The sequence below is a fragment of the Panthera uncia genome, chromosome B4 (genome assembly GCF_023721935.1).
Source record: "Panthera uncia isolate 11264 chromosome B4, Puncia_PCG_1.0, whole genome shotgun sequence".
Lineage (NCBI taxonomy): Eukaryota > Metazoa > Chordata > Mammalia > Carnivora > Felidae > Panthera > Panthera uncia.
The window spans coordinates 123,893,725-123,916,894 of NC_064809.1; the positions used below are offsets into that span (position 1 = coordinate 123,893,725).

General features: G+C 41.1%; 1 protein-coding gene across 2 annotated transcripts in view; it reads right to left on the reverse strand.

Annotated features, from left to right (window-relative positions):
- PRDM4 (PR/SET domain 4) overlaps window positions 1-23,170 on the reverse strand; it is a 56,862-nt gene that overhangs the window by 24,505 nt on the left and 9,187 nt on the right. The window contains exons 5-11 of one of the 2 annotated variants that reach the window (XR_007457023.1): window positions 19,853-20,002; window positions 18,799-18,917; window positions 17,704-17,789; window positions 16,964-17,091; window positions 15,811-16,125; window positions 14,187-14,355; window positions 3,549-3,638 (exon numbers count right to left, since the gene is read on the reverse strand). Coding sequence is in view for 1 of the 2 variants with exons in the window: in XM_049627510.1 (XP_049483467.1) it covers window positions 7,983-8,295; window positions 14,187-14,355; window positions 15,811-16,125; window positions 16,964-17,091; window positions 17,704-17,789; window positions 18,799-18,917; window positions 19,853-20,002 (1,280 nt within the window). In the remaining variant the exon portion in view is untranslated. Of the gene's footprint in view, window positions 1-3,548; window positions 3,639-6,614; window positions 8,296-14,186; window positions 14,356-15,810; window positions 16,126-16,963; window positions 17,092-17,703; window positions 17,790-18,798; window positions 18,918-19,852; window positions 20,003-23,170 lie in introns of those variants that run through there. The other variant, XM_049627510.1, reaches the window with a different exon arrangement.

Here is a 23,170-nt window from a genome sequence, read left to right on the forward strand (position 1 = left end):
AATCCAAAAATGTAGAGAGAAGGAAATAATAAAGAGAAGAAAATCATGTCACAGAAAACAAACATACACTACAGAAAATCACCAAAGCAAAAAATAGATACTTTAGAATGCTAAGAAAATTGATAAACTTATGAGCTGTAGTGATCATAAAAAAACACACGTTATCAACATCAGGAGCAAAAAAAAAGGGGACCTTACAGGTCCTATAGACGTTGATAAGATATAGAACAACTGCACGTAACTAAATCCGAACATGTTTAGAAAATGGGCAAGTTCCTAGAAAAGCATAGTTTACTAGAACTGATACAAGAAAAAATGGAAAACCTTAATATTGAGGCAAACTTCATATTCCTATCCAACTGCCTAATAGACATATACGCTAGGTCAGAGAACCAGGAATTATCCATGACTGTCCCGATTAGTATCTTCCCTCTGGTAGCTATAAGGCTGATATGGTGATAAACCAGAAGCAGAGTCTGAGCCAGTTACTGATTTACAGCACACAGTTTGGACTGTGTTGGACTCACAGTTTCAACAGATTTCTTAAATGAAAATTATTATATTTCAGTGGGAAAAGTACAATCCCGAAACAGGGAATGGTGATACTTGAGAGAATTCCAATACTGTAACTCCAAGTACCCCGACAGAAGCTCCTCCTCCTCCCCTATCTAATGAGAATGGTTGACTTTCTTGAATACTCTCTAATGACCACACCAAAATAAAATTCCAATTCTCGTTTGCCATTCATACACCTCTTACTGCCTCTGACCTCTGACTAAGCCAAACCCTGGAAAAGAAGGCTGACATATTAAGAGAGTTGCAACAACTTTCTAGCTCTTGAGGAATACATGTCAAAAAAATTCTGAGGATACTAAGCCAGGGGAAGAAAAACATAGTTTAGATCAAGCTGAATTGATTGAGTACATTTCATAGCAAGTGATCAAAGGTGAAGATCTAACACCATTCCAGCACAATTCTGTGTCCCATCTTCTAACAGTAGCTGGGTTCTTGCTGCCTTGAAACGCACCCAGTTCATATAACTAAAACTAAGATCACATTTCCTTGAGGATATGTTTCCTGCAATATTTCTGATACCAATTACTTAATCAATATTTGTATTTTCAAACAACAGAATCTCCTCAATCTAGTTTAAGCAGTATCGTAAACTCACAGTATCATTGAAAACGTTCGATAGGATTCTAGGCTGGATTCTAGGAATGTCTCCCAATCCCATAACTGTAGAAGTAAACTCGCCAGGCGCAACAGCTGCTTTTATGACCAAGGAGCTACGTGCCACGTCAGAAAACCTCCATCCATCACAGCCACTAGCTCCCAGATCACATCACCCTTGGTAAGAGCCAAGCCTGCATAATAAACAGATGCCTCAGGCCTTGCTTCTCTCCCCACATAACTCAGTTCTGAATCAAAATCTCATACAAGTCATCTGATCAGAGGAACTTTGGTTTTGTTTGGCATCTTAGCTCTGGAGGAGTCTGGGAAGCAGGTTTTAGCTTTAGCATAGAACAGGAAAGTATAAAACGGGACTGACAATCTATAGTATATTCTTTATACAATTCAGGGTTTTTAAATATTAGATCGATAGATAATAGAAGGTTAGACAACATACTTTTTCACTTAATATATTTTGGAGATAATTCTATGTTAACATATGGATTACCTCATCCTTTTAGATAGCAGCACTGTAATGCTTCATATGGATGTGCCATAACTTACTCAACATCACCTTTCTGGAGGATACTTAGGTTTCTTCCATCTTTACTGTTTAAAACAATGATGTAGTTCTTCATCCTAACCACACACCTGTAACAAAGGCCTAGGATGCTGTCCATACGTTTTGTTTTTTCCTTCCTTTTTAGAAGCTTGCAATTGGGTTTCCTGGTCAGAGCCATTGTTTTTACTTACACATGCACCTCTCCCCTTGCCACCCTTAAGGTCTAACATGTTCCTTTCCCAAAGAGAATATATGCTGACACGCTTACTTGCATTTGGGGAATTTCAGATACAAAATAGCCTGGTTCACTTTCTTTTTGCTGCAGCATTTCTGAGTCAGTCATCTTGAAAAAGTCCCTAATAGAGCACTGTGTCCTCTCCCACGCTTTTGAATAATTCATCTTTCGTAGAGTGCCAGTTCTCTAAACCAATTAAGAACAGTGGCTCACAAAGGCATTCTCTGTTTATAAAAATGCATTTCACAACCCCAGGGTAAACATACAACTACTACAGGGAGAGTGTGATGCCCACTGAAATGAGCAGTCACATCATCAGATTAACATGAAAAAGAAGCTAGAAGAGAAATATACACATTTTAAGAAATGCTCCCAGGTAGCAAATCATTGAATATGAAATGCAGAAAATCGTAATTTTTCTGAACTTCATTTTCACCATTTATAAAATGGGATAAAACCCACTTTCATAACGCTCCTTAAGGACTAAACAAACATTAAACTAAAATAGCCTACTACTACTGGGGTGCCTGAGTGGCTCAGTTAAGCATCCGACTTCAGCTCAGGTCATGATCTCACAGTTCCAGCTCAGGTCACGAGCTCACAGTTTGTGAGTTTGAGCCCCGTGTCAGGCTCTGTGTTGACAGCTTGGAGCTCAGAGCCTGGAGCTCGGAGCCTGGAGCCTGCTTCAGATTCTGTGTCTCCCTCTCTCTCTGCCCTTCCCCCGCTTGCTCGCTCGCTCTCTCTCCCTCTCTCTCCCTCTCAGAAATAAACATTGAAGAAAAAACCTAATAAAATACACTAGCACTATTAGACACTAGATGTACAAGTAAATGTGTCAAAATGCCCTAGGACCATGTTAGCTAAGAAGGGCTGTAAGTTGTCTATTGACCAACTTTTCCTAACATTAGTACCTTTCTCCTTAAGTGATTTTCTCTTATTCTGGCTATAAACTGATTATATGTTCGTCCTACCCCAAAGCCCATCTTCCAGCCTGTGCCTCAGCAGGTACGCAGCCAGGACAAAAGGGCAGGGGGAGGTGCTCCAGCAGAGACCAGAGACCAAAGCATGCTTTTCATGAGCTCCCTAATTCGTGTATACACATATGCTTTGTGTAGTGGAATAGTTTAGATTTTGTGATTTCCTTGCAAGACTTGTAACCTGGATATATGCCATGGTGAGACCCCAACTTTCACCGAGCCACTGCTGAAGAACCAACAAGGCACACACAACCGCTTACTAGCCGTGGAACCGTGTGCCACATAATTCTGCACCTCAGCCTCTTCTTACGTAAAAATCATCACAGGTCACCGTGCACAGTAAATGTTATTTCTAACGCATTTAGAACAATGCCTGCCACAAGGAAACAGTATCACTGTAATCAAAAATAAAATAATCAAAAAGCAGCTATTGATTTGGTAAGCTAGGTATTCTCTAAAATTTTTAGTCCTGGATCTCAAATGCATTGCCCCATCTTCATTTATTACACCTAGACCCAGTTCTCCCCCGTTTTACTAGGCTTCTCTTACGACTTTTTCACTCTTGCTCTTAGATTTTAATAATACTTATACCTGTAACACTCACCATGGTATGGCTTGCATCAGGTACAGACGTCTACAACTGTATCTTCTGTGGTCTCCAATAGAAGACTCCTGCGGACGGGTTCAGGATCACCTGGGGAGTCCAGGAGACTCATCAGTAGGTCTGGGGCTGACCCAGACACTCAACATTGTTTAGCTCCTTAGGTGAGCCAACTGTGCAATCAGGTCTCTAAAATTTTGAGTTCCAGGGGGCAAGGGCAGAGTCCTGGCTGTTCTGTTGTCCTCTACAAAGCCTTACACTGTGCTGGCGCTTAATAAATGTTTTGTTTTTAAAGATTTTTTATTTTTTTACTTTTGTAAAGTTTACTTGAGAGAGAGAGGGCAAGCATGAGCAGGGCAAGGGCAGAGAGAGGGAGAGAGGGAATCCCAAGCAGGCTCCATGCCGTCAGCACAGAGCCCCATGTGTGGGCTCAATCTCATGAACCGTGGGATCATGACCTGAGCCGAAATCAAGAGTCGGATGCTTAACCAGCTGAGCCACCCAGGCGCCCCAATAAATGGTTTTGGAAAAGTTGTCCTTGTGTGAGGACTACACAGGCCTGGGGGCCTCCAGGACTCTCAAGTGTGTATACGCGAGAAAAATGAAGGAACAAAAACATAGCTGAGAAGTGATGCTATCCCTTTCAGAAGTACAGAAACCTGCCAGCGGCAATACATTCCACTACGAACTGAACTGTCGCTGCCATTCATGTTGCAAGTGATAAACTGTAAAGCTAAGGTTACAGTTACAATCACTGTACTGAAAGCTGTTTGTTCAGCATCCATCATAAAGGTGATACCTTCAGGTGGACAGTGTCTAGCTCGCCAGGGCTGCCACAATAAGTACCACAGACTGGGGGACCGAAACAACAGAAATTAATTTTCTCACAATTCTGGAGGCCGAAGGTCCGAGATCAAAGGATCAGCATTGTTTCCTCTGAGGCCTCTTTTCTTGTCTTACAGACGAGTGGTTTCCTTCCCGTGTCTTCACACGGTCTCCCTGTATCCAGATTTCCTCTTCTTAATTGGATCAGTCATACCAGATGAAGGAACTCACTTTTAACTGAATCACTTCTTTGAAGACTTTATTGCCGAATATGCTCATGTTCTGAGGTATTACAGGTTAGAATTTCAATATATGAAATTTTGGAAGAACACAATTCAACCCATAATAGTAATCACTTGTATACCTGAAGACTCATTGAGTATTTGACTCTACGGGGTAGTGTTGCTGATCAGATACCGTAAGTTTACAAACCTGATGAGAGGCTGACCACTTCTGGTACGCTCAAGACACAAAGGAGGGTTTACTAGGAAGCGTGTATGGGGCACCTGGGTGGCTCAGTCGGTGGAGCATATGACTCTTGATTTCGGCTCAGGTCACGATCTCACGGTGAGTTTGAGCCCCGTATCAGGCTCCACATGGACAATGTAGAGCCTGCTTGGGATTCTCTCTCCCCCTCTCTGCCCGTCCCCCTGCTGTCTCTCTCTCTCTCAAAAACAAACTTCAAAAACAAAGCAAAAAAAGAGGAAGTGTATATATAGGCCAACAAGCTGAAGAGGTTGAAGGAAACAAATTCTTGTCACCTCTTTGCCCTTTGATGTGCTAAGGACCTGAGTTCACACACACAAGGTTATAAGCAGCTCACCTTTTAAAGAAGGAAACACCAAGTACTATATACACTCACGTACAAGAAAACTAAACCAGCTTCCAGGCTTGGCCTTGAAGACTCCAATCATGCCAGTTTTACTTGTTTCACTAAAATCTGGAGCATCTTGAGTCAACGACAGACTTTAAGGCTAGAAATCTATGTGTGGCTAATTTAAAACTGAAAGACTATTAGCTAACACTGCTTTCTGTATGTGGGGCACTATAATAGCCCTTTACATTAAATAACTAGTAATTAGTATTAAATAACTTTAACTTCGAACAGTATTATAAAATGGGAACTCTTATTATTCTCTATTTACAGTTAAGTAAACAGGCATAAACTGGTTGCAAAACTAGGCTAAGGATACGAACCATCATGCAGCAAGGCCCACGCTGCAGACATTCAGCAGGGCTCCAGAGCCCACACTCCTATCCTGTCTCTCAATGTGACTATCTTCCAACAACAGACTGACCCCAACAGCAGCAACAGATGAAGCCACCTTTAATAGGTAGAGAAGGCAGAGTAAACTCTTGTCAAAAGGGCAGTTACCAGGCGGTTCATTTTCTGGGAACAACTTAGAACATGCCATTGAGATCGAAGAGGTAAAAAAGGAGAGGCGGCGCTCCTGGGTGGCTCAGTTGGTTAAGCATCTTGATTTCCGCTCAGGTCAAGATCTCACGGTTCATGGGTTCGAGCCCCACACTGGGCTCTATGCTCACAATGCAGAGCCTGCTTGGGATTCTCTCCTCCTCCCTCTCTCTCCGCCCTTCTCCCACTCATGCTCTCTCTCAAAAGAAACTAAAAAGATTAAAAAAAAAAAAAAAAGGTAAAAAATGGAAGAGACAGTTGAAAATAAGCAACAGCTACATTCTCAAACTATTTTCCAGGCTTCCTGTTTTCATACCAGGCTTAACTATCTGTGATGGCATTTCAACCAGTGCTGGGAAATGAAGGAATTTAACCCAGCCTGAGCTCCCGAGACAGAAGGAGCAAGGGGGCCTGTAGTTCCAGCACCAGCAGTTTCCTGAGAACAGAGGTGGCCGGCCACCAGGATGCCTTCAGCAAAAGGCTGAGTTTGGAGCTGCCCCAGTCCCACCAGTGCTGCCTGCCAGAGGCTTCATGAGCCAGTATCAGCAGCCAGCCCTCACCCCATCCCTCAACCGTAGACCTGCCACAGTTCTCCAAGGAGGCAGCATAGTCAGGGACCCTCAGGGAGGAAAGAAGCAGGAGGGGAGAGTGGGAAACACAGGAAAAAGTTTGATCAAGCCCTGTTATGCAGAAATACATGATCTCAAAGTTACACTACTTAGGAAATACTTTCTCCACTTCTAACCTTAGGGGGAAAAAATTATACCTGATTTTTCCCTAAATGACTCATTCTTCTTCCTCCACAAAATGAGATTACAAGCAGAATCCTGTATTTTAAAAAAGGCTTTTATTTTAATCCTTCCTAGAGGAATACAGATTTGAATGAAATACATTCATTCCATAAATACATTAGCAGCAAAACCTTCCTACCAGAGTCCTCTCTGCTCCAGCCCCAAGGCTGCACCTTAGAGCAGGCGCACGTTCTAGCAACCGTCAGCTCAGGGATGTGTCTGCCTCTTGCTGTGTAAACAGGGTACGCATGTGAGACCAAGTGAAGGACCGGAGGGATGAACTAACTAAGCTGGGACCCTGAAACACACCCATGTGGTGACCATTAAGCCTTCTATACCTTCAAAATCCTTCGGCACCTGCCATGCTTAACAGAGGAGATCCTTCACCACGGACAACTGAAGTCTAACCTTGCAAATGCTCCAATGTGTTTGGAATCATTTGTCATTCCGTGCTGGCAACATTTTCATGGTGTCTTGTTCTTTTTCATAGGATAAATCAGATATAAAGGATCTTTCCCTCCTTCCTTCCACGGTCCAAGATACCACTTTGCCAGCTGAGTCCACATGTGCTTGTTGTCAGATTATCCAGCAGGCATTACTTGGCTCACTACACCTCCGGGTCCCCTTTGTCTAGAGGCTGGAGGCTTTACTGGAGACAGACACATGTCTGAACCTACAAGGATCTCTAAGGAATAATAACCAGGTGGCTCAACCTGGCTTCCGCCAAAGCTAGTTTTCTGGACAGTGGCCCAAGTGTCTCTCCTTTTCTTTTCTCCACCATTGCCTGCTGCCTGGCTAGTCCTTTTTAATCTGCCCTCTCTGGGCATCTGCTGAAATTTTGGGAAGCAAGGTCTACCCTAAATTCCCAAGAAGCCAAGAGAGATTAAGGCAGGTGTTGCTTTAACCTTGTTAGCTGCAAAGTAACAAGCTTACACTGCCGTGTTCCAATCCACTCTGGGATGACTTAAGTCACGATAGTCTACATAAAACGAAACACCAGAACCACAATCAGCAATCAGGATGGCTGTGAGGCAGGGACCAAGTCATGGGGCTGGGAGGAAAATGGAACAATGGAAGAATCTAAAATAAATCTGACTGGTCTGGGCAGAGGACAGCTCTGAGGTATAAATGCACCACCTAGTTTCCCATGTAAATAAAGAACAGACTTCAAAAGCTGACGCTTTCCTCCCCATACATCACTTAAAAATAGGTTACCTGCTCTCCTTTCCCAATCTGTTCTAAAGTGTTTTCATTAGGATACTCTTCTATAAGTGCTTTATCCATTCCCAGTCTGCTTTGACTGTCGGCTGGAAAAAAATCAGAAACCATTTTATACAAAAACCACTGTAGTGGATAGCTAGTTGTACGTTTTTCCCTTTTGCATTTTCCATCCAAAATAGTTGGCTTTTATTTATGTGCCGAGAGAGACTCATCTGCCGAATACACAGCACTGTTAATTCGACAGTCTTCTGTCCCCACAGAGTCTGCTAGCTCTTCCTCCTCGGAGTCATCCTCTTCTTCCTCCTCTTGTGCTGATGAACTGGAGGTGGGACCTTTGCAGGTTTTCAGGTGGCGGGTGAGATGATATTTGGTAAGATAAGCCTTTGTACACTTTTCACAGACATAATCGCGTTTTCCTTCGTGAGAATTGAGATGTTTCTTTAAATGATTTGTTCTCAAGAACAGCTTATCGCACTTGGGACACTTGATCTGGCGCTCTCTAAGAGGAACACAAGGAAAAACCTTTGACTTGGGGTTACACATGACAACCGAGGCACACAATTATTCTGCACAACCTCACGTCTTTGTTAGAGGAGCTCTACTCTTCTGGAAATCAGGCTTTTTTTCATAGCAAACAGCAGAGTCATAAAACATTTGTATAGTTTAAACAGCAGAGATGGATTCTGCCTACCTGTATGTATCTCCTTTGTGTTTCATGTTTATGAAATGCATTCAAGCTGCTGTGAGAACGAGTACTTTGCTCCTTTCCACTGCTGTGCGCTACTTACAAATATACCACAACTTCTCTGTGGTACTGGATTTGTCTACTGTTTATGGATGTTTGGGTGCTTTCCAATTATTATCACAGGCAACAGTACTATGAATATTTTTATACTCGCATGTTGTTCTGCATATGCACGAGTTTCTCTAGGGCATGTACTCAGGGCGCTAGAGTTAGATGAAAGGATATGCACATCCTTAGCTTTACTGAATAATGCTAAACTCTTCTCCACTGTGGTGGGTTGTTCTGTTTTTTTTTTTTTAAGATTTTATTTTTAGGGGCATCTGGATGGCTCAGTTAGTTAAGCATCCAACTCCTCATTTCAGCTCAGATCATGATCTCATGATGCTCATGAGATCAAGCCCCACATCGCACTAGGCACTGGGAGAGGAGCCTATTTAAGGTTCTCCGTCTCCCCCCCTGCCTATTCCCTGTTCAAGTGTGTGTGCTCAAACTCTCACAAGCTCTCCCTCAAAAAAAGAAAAAAAACAGTAATAATTTATTTTTAAATAATCTCTACACCCAACATGGGGCTTGAACTTACAACTCTTGCTGTGGCAGAGCAAGAGTTGCATGCTCTACCGACAGAGCCAGCCTGGCGCCCCTCCAACGTGGTAGTACGAATATACATGTCCATCAGCAGCCACTTGAGAGCTCCTGTTGCCCCACATTCTCAACAGCTGGAAGATTCAAATTTGAACATTTGTGCCACCTGGCCAATACATAATGGGATCTCACTATGGTGTTAATTGTATCCCATACAACAAAAATTACCCAGCTCAAACTGTCAGTTGTATCAAGGTTTGAGTAATCCTGGCTTAGACATTTGAGAGAGAAAAAACAGAGATCATGAAAACCTGGAATTTTTTAACTCTAGTTGAACAAAGCTTAACAAGGCTCAGTATACAAAACAGATAAAAGAAGGTTAAGATCCTCGAAAAGGTAGGGTGCAGTGAGAAGTTCTGAAGCCTGAGCCCGTTAGCATTTCTACCACCTTCTCCCAGCAGGAGAGGGCACAGAGGGATTCTGTGTAGCTACAGGATATGGAAAACGAAGTCCCTGCCTTCAAGGAGTTTATGTTCTTTTCTTTTCTTTAAAACTTTTTGAAGTTTATTTATTTATTTTGAGAGACAGAGAGAACTAGTGGAGGACGGGCAGAGAGACAGGGGGACAGAGGACCCAAAGCAGGCTCTGTGCTGACAGCAGAGAGCCCAATGTGGGGCTCAAATTCACGAACCATGAGCTCATGACCTGAGCTGAAGTCTAACACTTAACTGACTGAGCCAGGCACCCCTCAAGGAGTTTATGTTCTAATAGAGGAGTTATACCATAAACAAAAATAAGAAACATGATACCAAACAGTAAAAAGTACTATGAAAAAATGAAACCAGGTAAGAGCAATGGAGTTCTATTTTAGATAAGATAGTCAAGAAAGGCTATTCTGAGATGACAACATTTTTGAGCAAAACCTGAAATGAGACAGAAAGACAGGGAGATATCTAGGGTGGGGGGATGTCTAGGCACAAACAGTTCAGTGCAAAGGCCCCGAGACTGAAGTGTGTTTAGTATGCTGAAGTATCTTCAAAGGGAAAGCAATGTGGCTACTGCAGAATATGAGGAGAAAAGTAATAAAGATGAAGTGGGAGACACGGCACTACCACACCATGAAGGGACTTCCAGACTATGGTAAAAACCTTCTAACCCAAGTATGATGGGAACGACGGAGAATTATGAGCAAAGAACGTTAACAGTCTGACTTGTGTTTTAAATGGATCATTCCAAGGGCGCCTGGGGGGCTCAGTCGGTTAAGCATCCAACTTCAAACCAACTTTGTGGGTTTGAAACCCGCATCAGGCTCTGTGCTGGCAACGAGGAGTCTGCTTGGGATATTCTCTACCCTCCCCCCGCTGCCCCAACTCACACTTTCTCTCTCTCAAAATAAATAAACTTAAAAAAAATAAAAATAAGCTAAATAAATGGATCACTCTGGCTGCTATGACAGAATACAGTGTTTTTATGTGTGTGTGTGCCTGGGTAACTGTGTTAGGGAATGCATGAGGAGAGAACAGGAGGAGAAAGGGTGGCTGGAAGACTACTGAAATGGTCCATACAAAAGAGCCTGGTGGTCTGGACTGGGTAAAGCTGAATGAAGAATGGAAGACTGAGTTCAAGATGGCTCCAAGGTGTCTGACTTGAGCCACTAGGATGAGTGGTGGTACCATGTACCGAGCTGGTGAACACTGGGGGAAAATCAAGTTTGTGGAGGTAGTATTAAGAGCTGAGTTTTGAACACACCAGCTTTGAGTTGCTTTGGTGGACATCCAAAATTCAGAGATGCTGACTGGTTAGATACAGAAGGTTGGAGATATCTTAAAGCTGATATCCAAAAACCAATGGGACTAAGAAGATGGCCTAGGGAGTAAGTGTCCCTGCTCCTGTTCTCAAGTTCCTCTTTCTGAAAGGACAGGCAAAGTCAGTCTCTGCTATGTGCCTCACACTCTCCTCACACTGTGGGAGGGAACTCCTCCTGCATTTGGCTTTAGGGCTGTAGCTGGGTTTTTTTCTAAGAAGATAAAATGCATTCTAATAGTACTATATCCATTTTGAAATGTCTAAAGGTAAAAATACAAACATCTGAAAATTTTACCAATGACCTCCCTAGGAAAGGAGCTGTGCTGACAGCTCAGAACCTGCAGTCTGCTTTGGAATCTGTGACTCCCTCTCTTTCTGCCCCTTCCCCACTCACACTCTGTCTCTGAAAAAATAAATGTTTAAAAAAAATTATAAACAAACATTAAAAAAATACTTTACATATTGCATTATGCTGTGAAATGGCTACAAAAAAAGCAAGTGCAAATTCAGGCATCACGTGAAAGAAGAGAAGGTCAAGGTCAATGAAGAAAATAAGTCCACTTTATTAATGTTCATTTCTGGGTACCAAATTTGAAACCAGGTGATGAGGGAAAGTTGCAGAAATTAGAGGCATGAAGGCTGATGAAAAGAGGGCTTAAAGGGAACATGACAGCAATCCCAAGTATGAAAGTCTGTGAATTAAAAGACATATTAAATTTACGGGTATCATTCCAGAAGACAGATGTAGCATGAATGGAGGCTGACATAAGTTGATTCAAGCAAAACTTTCCCTCAAAGTATTATCAGTTGTATGGTATTCAAGAAAAAAGTAACCACTTGTCAGAAACACTGTGGAAACAAGGGGAGCATTTGGATGAACTCAGTAGCTCTCAACCCTGGCTGGACATCAGCGTCACTTGGGGAGCTTTTAAAAAATAAAGTCCAGGGCTCTCCCCCTAACCAACTAAATTAGAATCCCTGGAGGTAGGGTCCTGGCACCAACTGGTTTTCACATTTTCTAAGTGATTATTATGAACAGTGTTACAGGTTGAATGTCTGTGTGCCCCACCCCCCAAGAAATTCATGTTATAGACATAAACCACAATGTTATGGTATTTGGAGATGAGGCTTATGAGAGGTAATTAGATTTAGATGAGGTCACGAGGATGGGACCCCCATGATGGATAAGTGTCACATGAAAAGGCAAACAGACCAGAGCTCGCTTGCTCTCTCCCCAATGTGAGGACAGAGCAGGAAGTCAGCTATCTGCAAGCTAGGAAAAAGGCTCTCATCAGAACCCAACCATATTGGCACCCTGATCTTGGGTTTCCAGTCTCCAGAAGGTATTTTGTTATGGCAGCTCAAGCTGACTAACATAAGCAGCTGGATTAAATGACGCCAGAGATCTCTTTCAGTGCTAGTATGTATATTCTATACAGTATTTGATAATTAGTGTGTCTAATTTCCAAAATTCACACTAATAATGAAACTATTTCATGAAGACTTTGTTTTAAAAAGTCATTTTGAGCATTATAAATGTAGGCCTAGACTCCTTGTTTTAGTGTCTCAGGCTGCATTTGATTAGGAATCAGACAAAAGAGCTAGTATCTTTACTAAGCCTTATCAGAATATCAAGTTTCCATTGAACATAACTTTCTAAATAGTACCTCCCATAATATAAGCTAATATTTTCTCCTTCTTCTGACACTTACTAAAAGCTCAGGACCACAAAATCTGTTCTCTTCTCTTTACCAATACTGTAACTAACAAAGCCCAGACATTTAATTACACTTGGATTCATGTAATTTTTTTTAAAAAATTTTTAAGTTTATTTATTTTGAGAGAGCAAGTGAGTGGGAGCAAGGGAGGGGCAGAGGGAGAGAGAGAATCCCAAGCAGGCTCCATGCTATCAGCACAGAGCCTGATATGGGGCTCAATCTCACAACTGTGAGATCATGACCTGAGCTAAAACCAAGACTTGGACGATTAACCAACTGAGCCACCCAGGTGCCTCTCATGCAATAAATTTTTTTTTTTAATGTTTGTTTATTTATTTTTGAGAGAGAGAGAGAGAGAGAGACGGCGCGTGCGTGCGCACATAAGGAGTGGAGGGGCAGTGAGGGGGGTGGCTGGGGAGACACACACAGAATCTGAAGCAGGCTCCAGGCTCTGTGCTGTCAGCACAGAGCCAGACATGGGGCTTGGACCCATGAACCATGAGATCATGACCTGATCCGAGGTTCGATGCTTAACCAACTGAGCCACCAAGGTGCCCCTCATGCAATAAATTCTTAATGAGTCTCCTAATATTTGACCTTCTCCTTCAATCCTTTATAAAATGGAATATCTCACCTTGACATTTTTCCTCAAAGTCCTTCAACACTTGTATAAGAGTGTGAATACACTTAACATTACTGAACCGTACACTTAAAAGTAGTTAAGACAGTAAATTTTATGTTTTTACCATAATTAAAACACACACATGGCACAGAACGGTGCCTGCGACATGGGGAGGTAAAATCCTTCAGTGGCTCCCCATTACCTCCAGAATGAAATTTAATTTTCCTAGTTGGATAAAAGGCTCCTGACTTTACTGCCGCCTCTCTCTCCATTGTTCTCACACACACACTGTGCTCTAACTGTAAAGAACCACTTGCATTCCACAGTCCTTCTCGTACATGTATTTCTAAATATGCCTTTCCTCTGTCTAGAATACTATTCCCATCCTTTATCCTTCTCTGCCTCCCTAAATAATTCTAACTTAATCTTCTTTACTACTTAGCTCAGACTACCAGGAGGCTCTCCCAGACACCCTGGCCGGGTCGGTGACCCTCTTCCACAGCCTCTCAGGATCTGATGCTTACTCTGACTGCAGCACGGTATGGTAGTGCTGTACTGTTCTGCTTCTCTTACCGGACTTCGAGCTCTTTAAAGACAAGGTCTGTGTCTTTTATCTCTGTGTATTCACCAGTTGGCATAATGCTGGACATCAAGGAGATACTTAAATATTTGTTAAACCAAATCACACTATGTGTTGGAAAAAAGCAAATACAGAGAAGTGAAAAATAAGAAAAATAAAGCAAACAAGTAAAACCTTCCAGGATAAAACCAAAAACTTAGGTTTCCAACCTTTGCTTGGCTGTGTGGACACAAGCAGTGGCTACCAGGGTGCCAAGCCAGGAGGCACACAACGGGTCAGTGCGAGCGAGCACTCGAGTTCACCACCCCAGGGGCGTGTTGGCTGTTGGAGGACTTACTGTGTGTGGATGAGTACGTGTTGCTTGAGGTCCTGCCTCCGCATGAACAACTTGTCGCAGTAATCACACTTGAGATTCTTCTCGCCCGTGTGGATAACCATGTGGGACTCAAGGTGAGCCTTTTGGGTGAAAGACTTGTCACACAAAGTACATCTGTAGTTCTTCTGACCTGCACATGAACCCAAATTGCCACACTGTGACTAACACAATCATTAGCACTCCCAAGAAGACCAGGCACATGTATGGGCATGTGGCAGAGGCAGAAATGAAAGAACTGACTGGTAACTGGAACATCACTTTCTAGGGCTATCTACCAAGAACCAGTCAGAGAATATGAACTTATATTCTGTGACTAAAGCCAGGGAAGCTAATAAATCTGACCTCCTTCTAGGACCACTTACCTGGATGTATATAAATAATTTTTTACTGTTTATAGCTGACACAGGATATAAAATCCGAAAAAAAAAAAAAAAACTACTTATAAGCCTAGAGACCAACCTAACTCAACTATGTTTAAAAAACCTCATAAATTCTAGCACTGTCAACAAATATACTTTTACAACCTAAATTTATAGTTTTCCATTTTTTAAACATATGACCTCATAAACCAGGGATGAAATAAAATACTAAGAATGCAGAAATAAGATTACTCTAAGTCAGGGGATAGCAAACTTTTTCTAAAGTCTAGTCTGTATCTTAAGCTTTGTGGGCCATACAGTCTCTGTTATGACTACTCAGTCTTAATGCAAAGGACAAGAAAGAATTTTACTTTCAAAGATTTGGAAAACCAATGACTCAGACAAGAAAACTAAAACTTCATCAGATATTTTGTAGTATGTATTTTAAAAAGTGTTAAAACAAAGGGGTTGGTTTACATGGAATTTAGAAAACGGAACCTCAGAAAATAGAACTTGGCAGTGTTTACTGAGCACTATTCACAGGAGAGAAACTGGTTCTGGCTGGTGTCTAGGAGTGAGCTCTCATGAAGGCTCAGAGTGTTTCCTTAGAATTCCCTTTGCTGTAACGTCCAAACGCAGGGGCACCGGGGTGACTCAGTCGGTTAAGTGACTTCGGCTTAGAAGAAGGATGAGCTGCATGGTGGGAGCCAGTGAAGACATCTTTCTTTTCATGCCTATTATTAAAAGCAGCTCCATAGGAAGCTCATGATCTCATAGTTGGTGAGTTTGAGTCCTGTGCTGAGCTCTGTGCTAACAGCTTGGAGCCTGCAGCCTGCTTTGGATTCTGGGTCTCCCCCTCTCTCTCTGTCCTTCCCTGCTTGTGCACGAGTATGCTCTTTCTCTCTCAAAAATAAATAAACTTAAAAAAAAGTCCAAACATGGATCACCTTTCTAATTCAGTACATTTTCCCAGTCACCTTCACACTATGGGGTGGGGAGGGGGGACCTGGAATGGGGAACACTGTAATAACTGGAGGCAACACTCTCTGAGGAAGCACAATTATTCCACCCAGATTTATCACCCAATGAAGTTCTGCTGAGAGCCAGCTGGATTCATTCTCTAATATCTCAATTCTATACCCGCAAGACTATCTTGTTGCAATTTCTTTACTACTGCAATTTCTAATTGTCGTGAAATTCCATTTTGATGGTCCAATATAACGTACCTGTATGTATCTTGAGGTGGGTCCGCAGGTTGCTGGGATCACTAAAAGCCTTGCTACAGAAATCACACTTGTGGGGCTTCATACCCATGTGACCCATAAAGTGGACGTGAAGTTTGGAAGGAGAGATAAAAGCCTGGGGGCACATGGAGCACTTCCACTTCCTCTCTTTGCTGTGGCTTGGTCCATGGCTGCTGCTGTGGCCCTGGCTATGAAGATGGTTATGGATGTGGCTGGTAAGGTGAGCTTTGAACTCTGTATAGGAATTGCACTCCTTGCCACAGTTACAGAGGTGCACATCTGGGTGTTCAGGAACACCTTCAAAAAAAAAAAATTACTCAATGTCTTCTCGTAGTTAAATTTTAAAACTCGTTCTGGATATTAATAATGTTGCTTGCATTCTCCGTTCTACCAAAATTTCCACCTTGCCCATTACCTGTAAAACTAAAATGTCTTGTTCAATACTCCCAGCATCTCACAGAGCATGCCAGATACAAAGGAAGCACTTGGTAACACTGGATTATAAGACATCTTTCCCAGGCAAAAAAATTTTTTTAGTGGGGCGTCTGGGTGGCTCAGTGTGTTAAGCATCTGACTTCGGCTCAGGTCATGATCTCGCAGCTCGTGAGTTCAAGCCCCATGTCGTGCTCTGTCCTGACAGCTCAGAGCCTAGAGCCTTCAGATTCTGTGTCTCCCTCTCTCTTGTCCTCTCCCCCAATCGCACTGTCTCTCTCAAAAATAAACAAACATTAAAAAAAATTTTTTTGGTAGTAAAAACTTTTAAACTTGTCGTCATGACACAGGGCAAAGGAAAAGACTATGAAGATTAAATCCATTAAAGGAGATTGTCTGTTTTTTATGAATTTAAATTACAATGGTACTGGCTCAAAAAGCAGCCTCAGGAACTTCCAATACCCCAAATCAAAATCCTAACACAAAAGTTCCTTTCATATGAATACTGCTTAATCAATAACATTCAGTTTATGAAGAACCTCACAGATTTTAACACTTCTAACATAGGGTAATATCCTACTTTTATATATATGAACGTATGTAATTTGGTTCACCTAACATGTAACCATTACCAAAACTACTTCTGGTCCTTGGTGTTTTTACCATGCTAGATCCAGGAGAAATAAGTCTTATCGTAACTTACCAATCTGCTGAGCATAATCCCGGCTATAATAAAAAAGCAGTTCATTTTCAGGAGGGATATCTTGTGAAGTGCAGAAATAGATTTTTCCATCATGGGGATAAGCCACCAAATTCTGTTCTTCCCGGTTCCTAAGTTATCACATTTAATAGATCAAGCATATCAATTTTGAAATATATGCTAAACACATCATATCCCTAGAACAAAACTCTACATGAATACTTAGACATAACTATTTTCTTTAGGTTATTTTTCCAATTCCCTACCCTAGTGATTAGGAGGGACTCATATAGAAACAAAATTCATACTTGTGTACATCAGCTGATTGCCCTTTATAGTCAGAAACACTAGAGAGTCTTTCACCAGAAGAAAAGTTAATAAAATGAAATATTAAGAGCATATGACAAAGACACAGAGATAGAGAACTGAACAAGAACTACAACAGCCTGAGGGCTGATTAATAGTGGAAATAAAGAGAAGGTACCCACTTGCAAATTCAATGATAACTGTATCATTCCTTATTGTTTAAATAAACTAGTTTAAAAAAGGATAGTTTCTTGTGTTTTGACTTACAGTTGCCATTAATCAGCAACTACTGGAGGAAAGAAGGTAAAAAGCCTTAGGCCTTAACATATGTTCAGATAGCAGTATAATCTGGACCCTGACTCTTCCCTATTTTATGCAAAGCTTCCTACTGAAAAACATTCAAATCGTAACTATTTCTTCATCCAGACTACTCTTACCTGGCTTTGCGCACAAACATCATCCAATTACATTCATTTTCATCAGTTGTAATGATGCAGAATTCTAGGACACCGTTGTGGTATATCTGTCAACAGAAGGTAAACATACATATCAAATGAACTAACACAATACAAAGCGCTATTAAACTTAGGCTAGCAACAATCGCATTTACTCTGCAGTAGATCTCAGCTTTCATAGTCAGTGTGGAAATCCATGGTTGCCTTCTCACACGTTTGTCATTCCACCAGTCCCCCATTTCCAGCAACGTCATAAATACCATCAGAGACTGACAGTGCTCAAGGTATAGAATGACCTTGCTCTTGATTATTCACATTTTGGCTTGACTGGAAAACACAAAACAGTCTACTTGTCTTCATCACCTACCATATGGTGGAGGTGGATCACTGAATGGACAAAAAGGTCAGAGAACCATCTCTTCTCATTCTTTTTCCACTGGACCTAGCGTTCTTCTGTGTTCTTTCTGGAAACCAAAATTCAAGTCCCCAGTGCCAGCAACACCATACCTTTCCACTGATCACAAGACCAACCTTCCTCTCAATTCTCAACCTTCCTCTCCAATTCTGCAGGCATCATTCCCAATCTATTGACTACAAGTGAATCTCTACAAACATGTTACAGGAATAGCTATTTATGTCAAAACCCTGCATTTCCAGCCCCTCCCATTAGAAAACTAGAGAAATGGTCTCAGCTTCCAATCCCAGAACTGTTTCTCAAGCTATTTGAGAAATGTTTTCGTTGATTACAAAACAAGACTTTCATCATATAAACAAAGTCCATGGCCTCAGCTGCCACAAGTAATTAGAATGAAGAATTACTGGATTATCTAACAAAAGAAAGACTAAAAACAGTTTACCTTCTAAATTCAATAGCTGGTATTTTGCTAAATATTATAATTTGGCTATAAAGAACAAAAAGGACATAATATTAAACAAATGACTGACAGGTGAATGGCACCGTATGAGTCTTGCCCAATTTCGACTTTTACTACGTCACTTCTACTGCTTTTACACTTTTAACTACATCACTGTAATAAAAACATCCAAAAGTCACAGAAGAACTTCATGAACGCTGACCTTCCATATATGGTTAACCGCCTTGTCTGTCCATTCTGCTACTTCCATGGAGTGACTCTGCTGGCCAATGAGAGGCCCAAAGCAAGTCCGCACAGGAATGGTTTCTCCAGTCCATACACCTAGCAGGGGAAAGACACCAACTACCCAGTCAATGATTTAAACACCTAATAGGATATACAAGAGAGAGTAGCTTAGCTCACATAAAGAATCTTATCCTCAGTGAACCTAAGAACTGATACTCCAGCACTCCTGTGAGGTAGCTAAGTTTTATGGGTTCTATCCTATAAATATGGAAAATGTAATCAACACATTAAAGGAAACTCAGAAGAAATATGCAGAGTAAGAACCACTATCAGAAATTCCTAAACCCAGTTTTATACACAAGGAACCAAAACAAGTCCTTCCCAAATGACTAAAGAACATTACTTGATGATAAAAACATAGACCAATTACGGTAAGTCAAACTTATGAAATCATCTGTGCTTAAAGCACTGCTCTATATTATTTAAGCTTTTTAATGCTTTCAACTGACTCATACCCAAACTACAGCTGAAAAATAATGAACCTAGTTTGGTATTTTCAAAGAAAAGGCACAGTAATTTAGAAACCATTTTAAATTCAAATATGGGTAACCAAACTCTGGCAGTCCTTTCTCCTAAGGAGTATTAGGAAATTTAAAAACACTTGATCTTTTTTTTGTGACAAAAAGTTATCAGTGGTGAATTTTCCACGTCTTAGAGAAGAAACTTAAGTTTCGAGGAATGTTTTGTCATAATTGTTAGAGGATGATACAGCCAAGAATCAAAGTCTTCAGACTCAGGCCAAGAGTTTCTCCTTTATTCAATTTTGATTCTAAGAAAGGGGAATTTTCTCAATAAAGTTTCAACTTGATTTATTGCTATTACTACACAAATGTTCCTAAAAGAATGCTTAAGCCATAAATTAACTTTTGATCAACCAAATAATGATGAAATTATACCTATCCACTTTTACAACTCTACACTAACAGAGAAAGAAGAGAACTGATGGGCTTTGAGAGTTCCAAGGTTCTTACCAACTTCTGCTCCCACAACTGACTGGCGAAGAACAAGCTGCTTTGGGAGAGAAAGCCTCGCCCTGCTCTCTATTGGAGTGTCAGGAACAAAAGTCACTGGTCCGTGATCAGGGCAGTCTGAGGGATAGGCTCGGTCACAGAGCGTGCACCCTATGGATGGGAAATTTGAGAGATACAAACGGGGTTAGTTCAAGCAGCCTAAATTGCCACCTGCTTTTTAATTTAAATGCTATTACTAAAACATAACCAATAAGAAGCAAAGTTCTAATAAAAATATTCTGATCAAACAATCACTTTCTTACACTAAAATACATATCCCAGTCTTAGATCTCTCTCTGACAGGATCTGAATTTTTTTTTTTAATCCCACAGGACAATTTTACTATTCAGTCCATAAGAGACTGATTGAAAAGTAGATTACTTTTTACACTAGTAAAAGTAGATTACACTAGATTATTTAAAAAATGAATTACATTATTCCTTACATTAGGTAGATACCTTTACATATATCTAAAGTCCCAAGATTCCAACTCTACCCAATTATATGAGGACAGTGAGTTGAAATGCTGTCATGCAAGGCCAAAACGGAGAGGACAATACAGGTCAACAGAGTCAGAGACAGCGGCACCTCTGTTCACTTTTCTTTCACTATCAACAAATTGGTCAACCAGGTTTTGATAACAGATTCTTTTTAAAAAAAGGCGGGGGGCAAAAAATGCTCTTTGGGACGATAGGTAGAATCAGCTTCTTGCAGACATGTTTGCTTAAAATTCTTAATTTCTTACTGTTCATACTGTCTTTCTTTTTGCATTGTCAGAAAGGGTGCTGCCTTTATATACTGATCTCTATGCTTACTTTTACAACAAGTGTCATTCTCTGTAAATCTTCTGCTTTTTTATTTCTGTTAAGGAAGAGCATACATGACCCCTTTTAGTCAATGATTATGTTCAAACTTTCCGAATTCGTCCACAAATAGTTGGAATACATAAACCTTAGAACCACAGCCATCAAAGTGTCTTTCTCCTAAGCAATCATTACACATTTCCACTTATATGACATAAAATATCAAAGTTTTCATATTTACGCAAAGCAGAGATAATATCTTACTTCAACTACTACTTGACTAAAAATTCCTTGAATATTAAAGATCCCCTACAGTTGGTGAGAACTGATTCTCCATTGCACTGAAGAATCCATGTTAAATCTCCAAATGAGATTCAGATTTCATACCAGAAAAATGCTTAAAGGTTTCTCCGAAAATACACAAATGGCAAATAAGGACAGAGGTTCAACATTGTTGTCACTGGGGAAATGCAAATCTAATCCACAATGACATGCCACCTCACAGCCACTAAGATGGCTACAACAGAAAGTGTTTAAAAGATGTGGAGAAATTAGAACACTCATACACGGATGTTGAGAACTGAAAATGGTGCAACTACTTCAGAAAACAGTCTGGCAATTTCTCAGAAAGTTAAACATAAAGCAATTCTACTCTTTTTTTTTTAATGTTTATTTATTTTTGAGAGACAGAGAGAGACAGAGTGTGAGTGGGGGAGGGGCAGAGAGAGAAAGACACAGAATCTGAAGAGGCTCCAGGCTCTGAGCTGTCAGCACAGAGCCTGATAAGGGGCTCGAACTCACAAGCCATGAGATCATGACCTGAGCCAAAGTCGGACGCTTAACTGACTGAGCCACCCAGGCATCCCAAAGCAATTCTACTCTTAAACATGTATGTAAGAGACTTAAAAACATGTTCATACAAAAACTTGCATATGAATATTCATAGCAGCATTATTCTTAATAGTCAAAAGTAGAAACTAAATGTTCAAGAATGAAAGGTAGATAAACAAAATGTGGTTATCACCACACAATGGAGTAGTACTCAACCATAAAGAGGAATGGGGTACTGATCCATGCTACATGGACGAGCCAGGACATTATGCTAAGGGAAAGAAGCAAGACAAGGAAAGCCACAGGTTGTATGCTACCACTATATGAAGTGTCCAGAATAGGTGAATCTATAGAAAGATTAATGGATGCCTGAGAATGATGGCAGGGAAAGGAGGAGGGGAGGAGGGGTTAGAAGGAAAGGAATGATGAGTGACTGCTAGTGGGGTATCTGGGGTGATAAAATTGTTTTGGAATAAGATAGTGGTGCTGGTTCCACAACCTTGTCAATATACTAAAAGCCACTAAATTGTACAATGTAAAATGTACATGTGAATTAAAAAAAAAACACATAGGAGCAAGAGGTTCTGCATACCCATATAAAAAAGGATCAATAGGCTTATTTAGGCCACCTCTTAACTTCTGCTAAGTTAATGAGCCTACATTCCTAAATTATTTCAAAATTATAAATTTCAGACTTTAAAAGGTTAACATAAAAGTCCTCCTCACTGCTTGGCTTCTGAGGCACCAGAAGCTCTGTCCTACTTTTCTGACCCTCCTGTTCAATCTACTTCGGAAGCTCTTCCTCTGCCATCGCATCTTAAAATCCCTAACCCTCTTATATGCCATACTCGCACTAGGAGCTAATTTCACTCCACTTCCATGGCTGTGATTAACGTCCTAATGCTGAGGATCCCTAAATATCTGCAGACAGATCTCTGTGTTCCAGATTAATATTCTCACTAAACACCTCCACTGGGTATCTTATAGACACTAAAATCAACAGGTCTGAAACCAGACTCACCATCACTCCTCAAAAAAACAAACAAAAAATAGAAAACTACAATAAAAAACAACAGTCCTCCTCCGCCATTCATTATCCTAAAGAGTGGTACCACTACCCCCTAGTCTCCTGCCAGAAACCAGGGGTATCTCCTTAACCCTTCTCTCCCAACTTCTGTAAATATACCCCACTTTTTCTCACCATCATTCCTTCTATTTTAGGTTAGAAAATCACCTTTCACTTAAATTATGGCATCATCTCCTTTACCTACTACTTGCCTCTAACAAACTAGCCCTCACCTTGCAGCAGAACCCCCATCCCAAACCTCACTCCTTCAGATCCTTGACTGGTCTTAGAAAACCCTTTGTGTTCTGGCTCCTACTTCTTTCTCATCACCCACATTTTATGCTTCAGCAATTCTGAACCATGTGACATTCTCTTAGTTCTAGGCACTTATGGGTGGCAACTCCTGTCTGGGATGCTGTTCTTCCTGATCCTCTGCTGCCAACACCTTTAATGTCCTTTGAGTCTGTGCTAACACATACACAGTGTCCCCTGATAAGTCTTCCCTATTGCTTCCATGGCGTTGTTAGATGCCCACCTCAGGCTCCTTCAGATCTGGCACTTAACCCCACCTTCCCATTT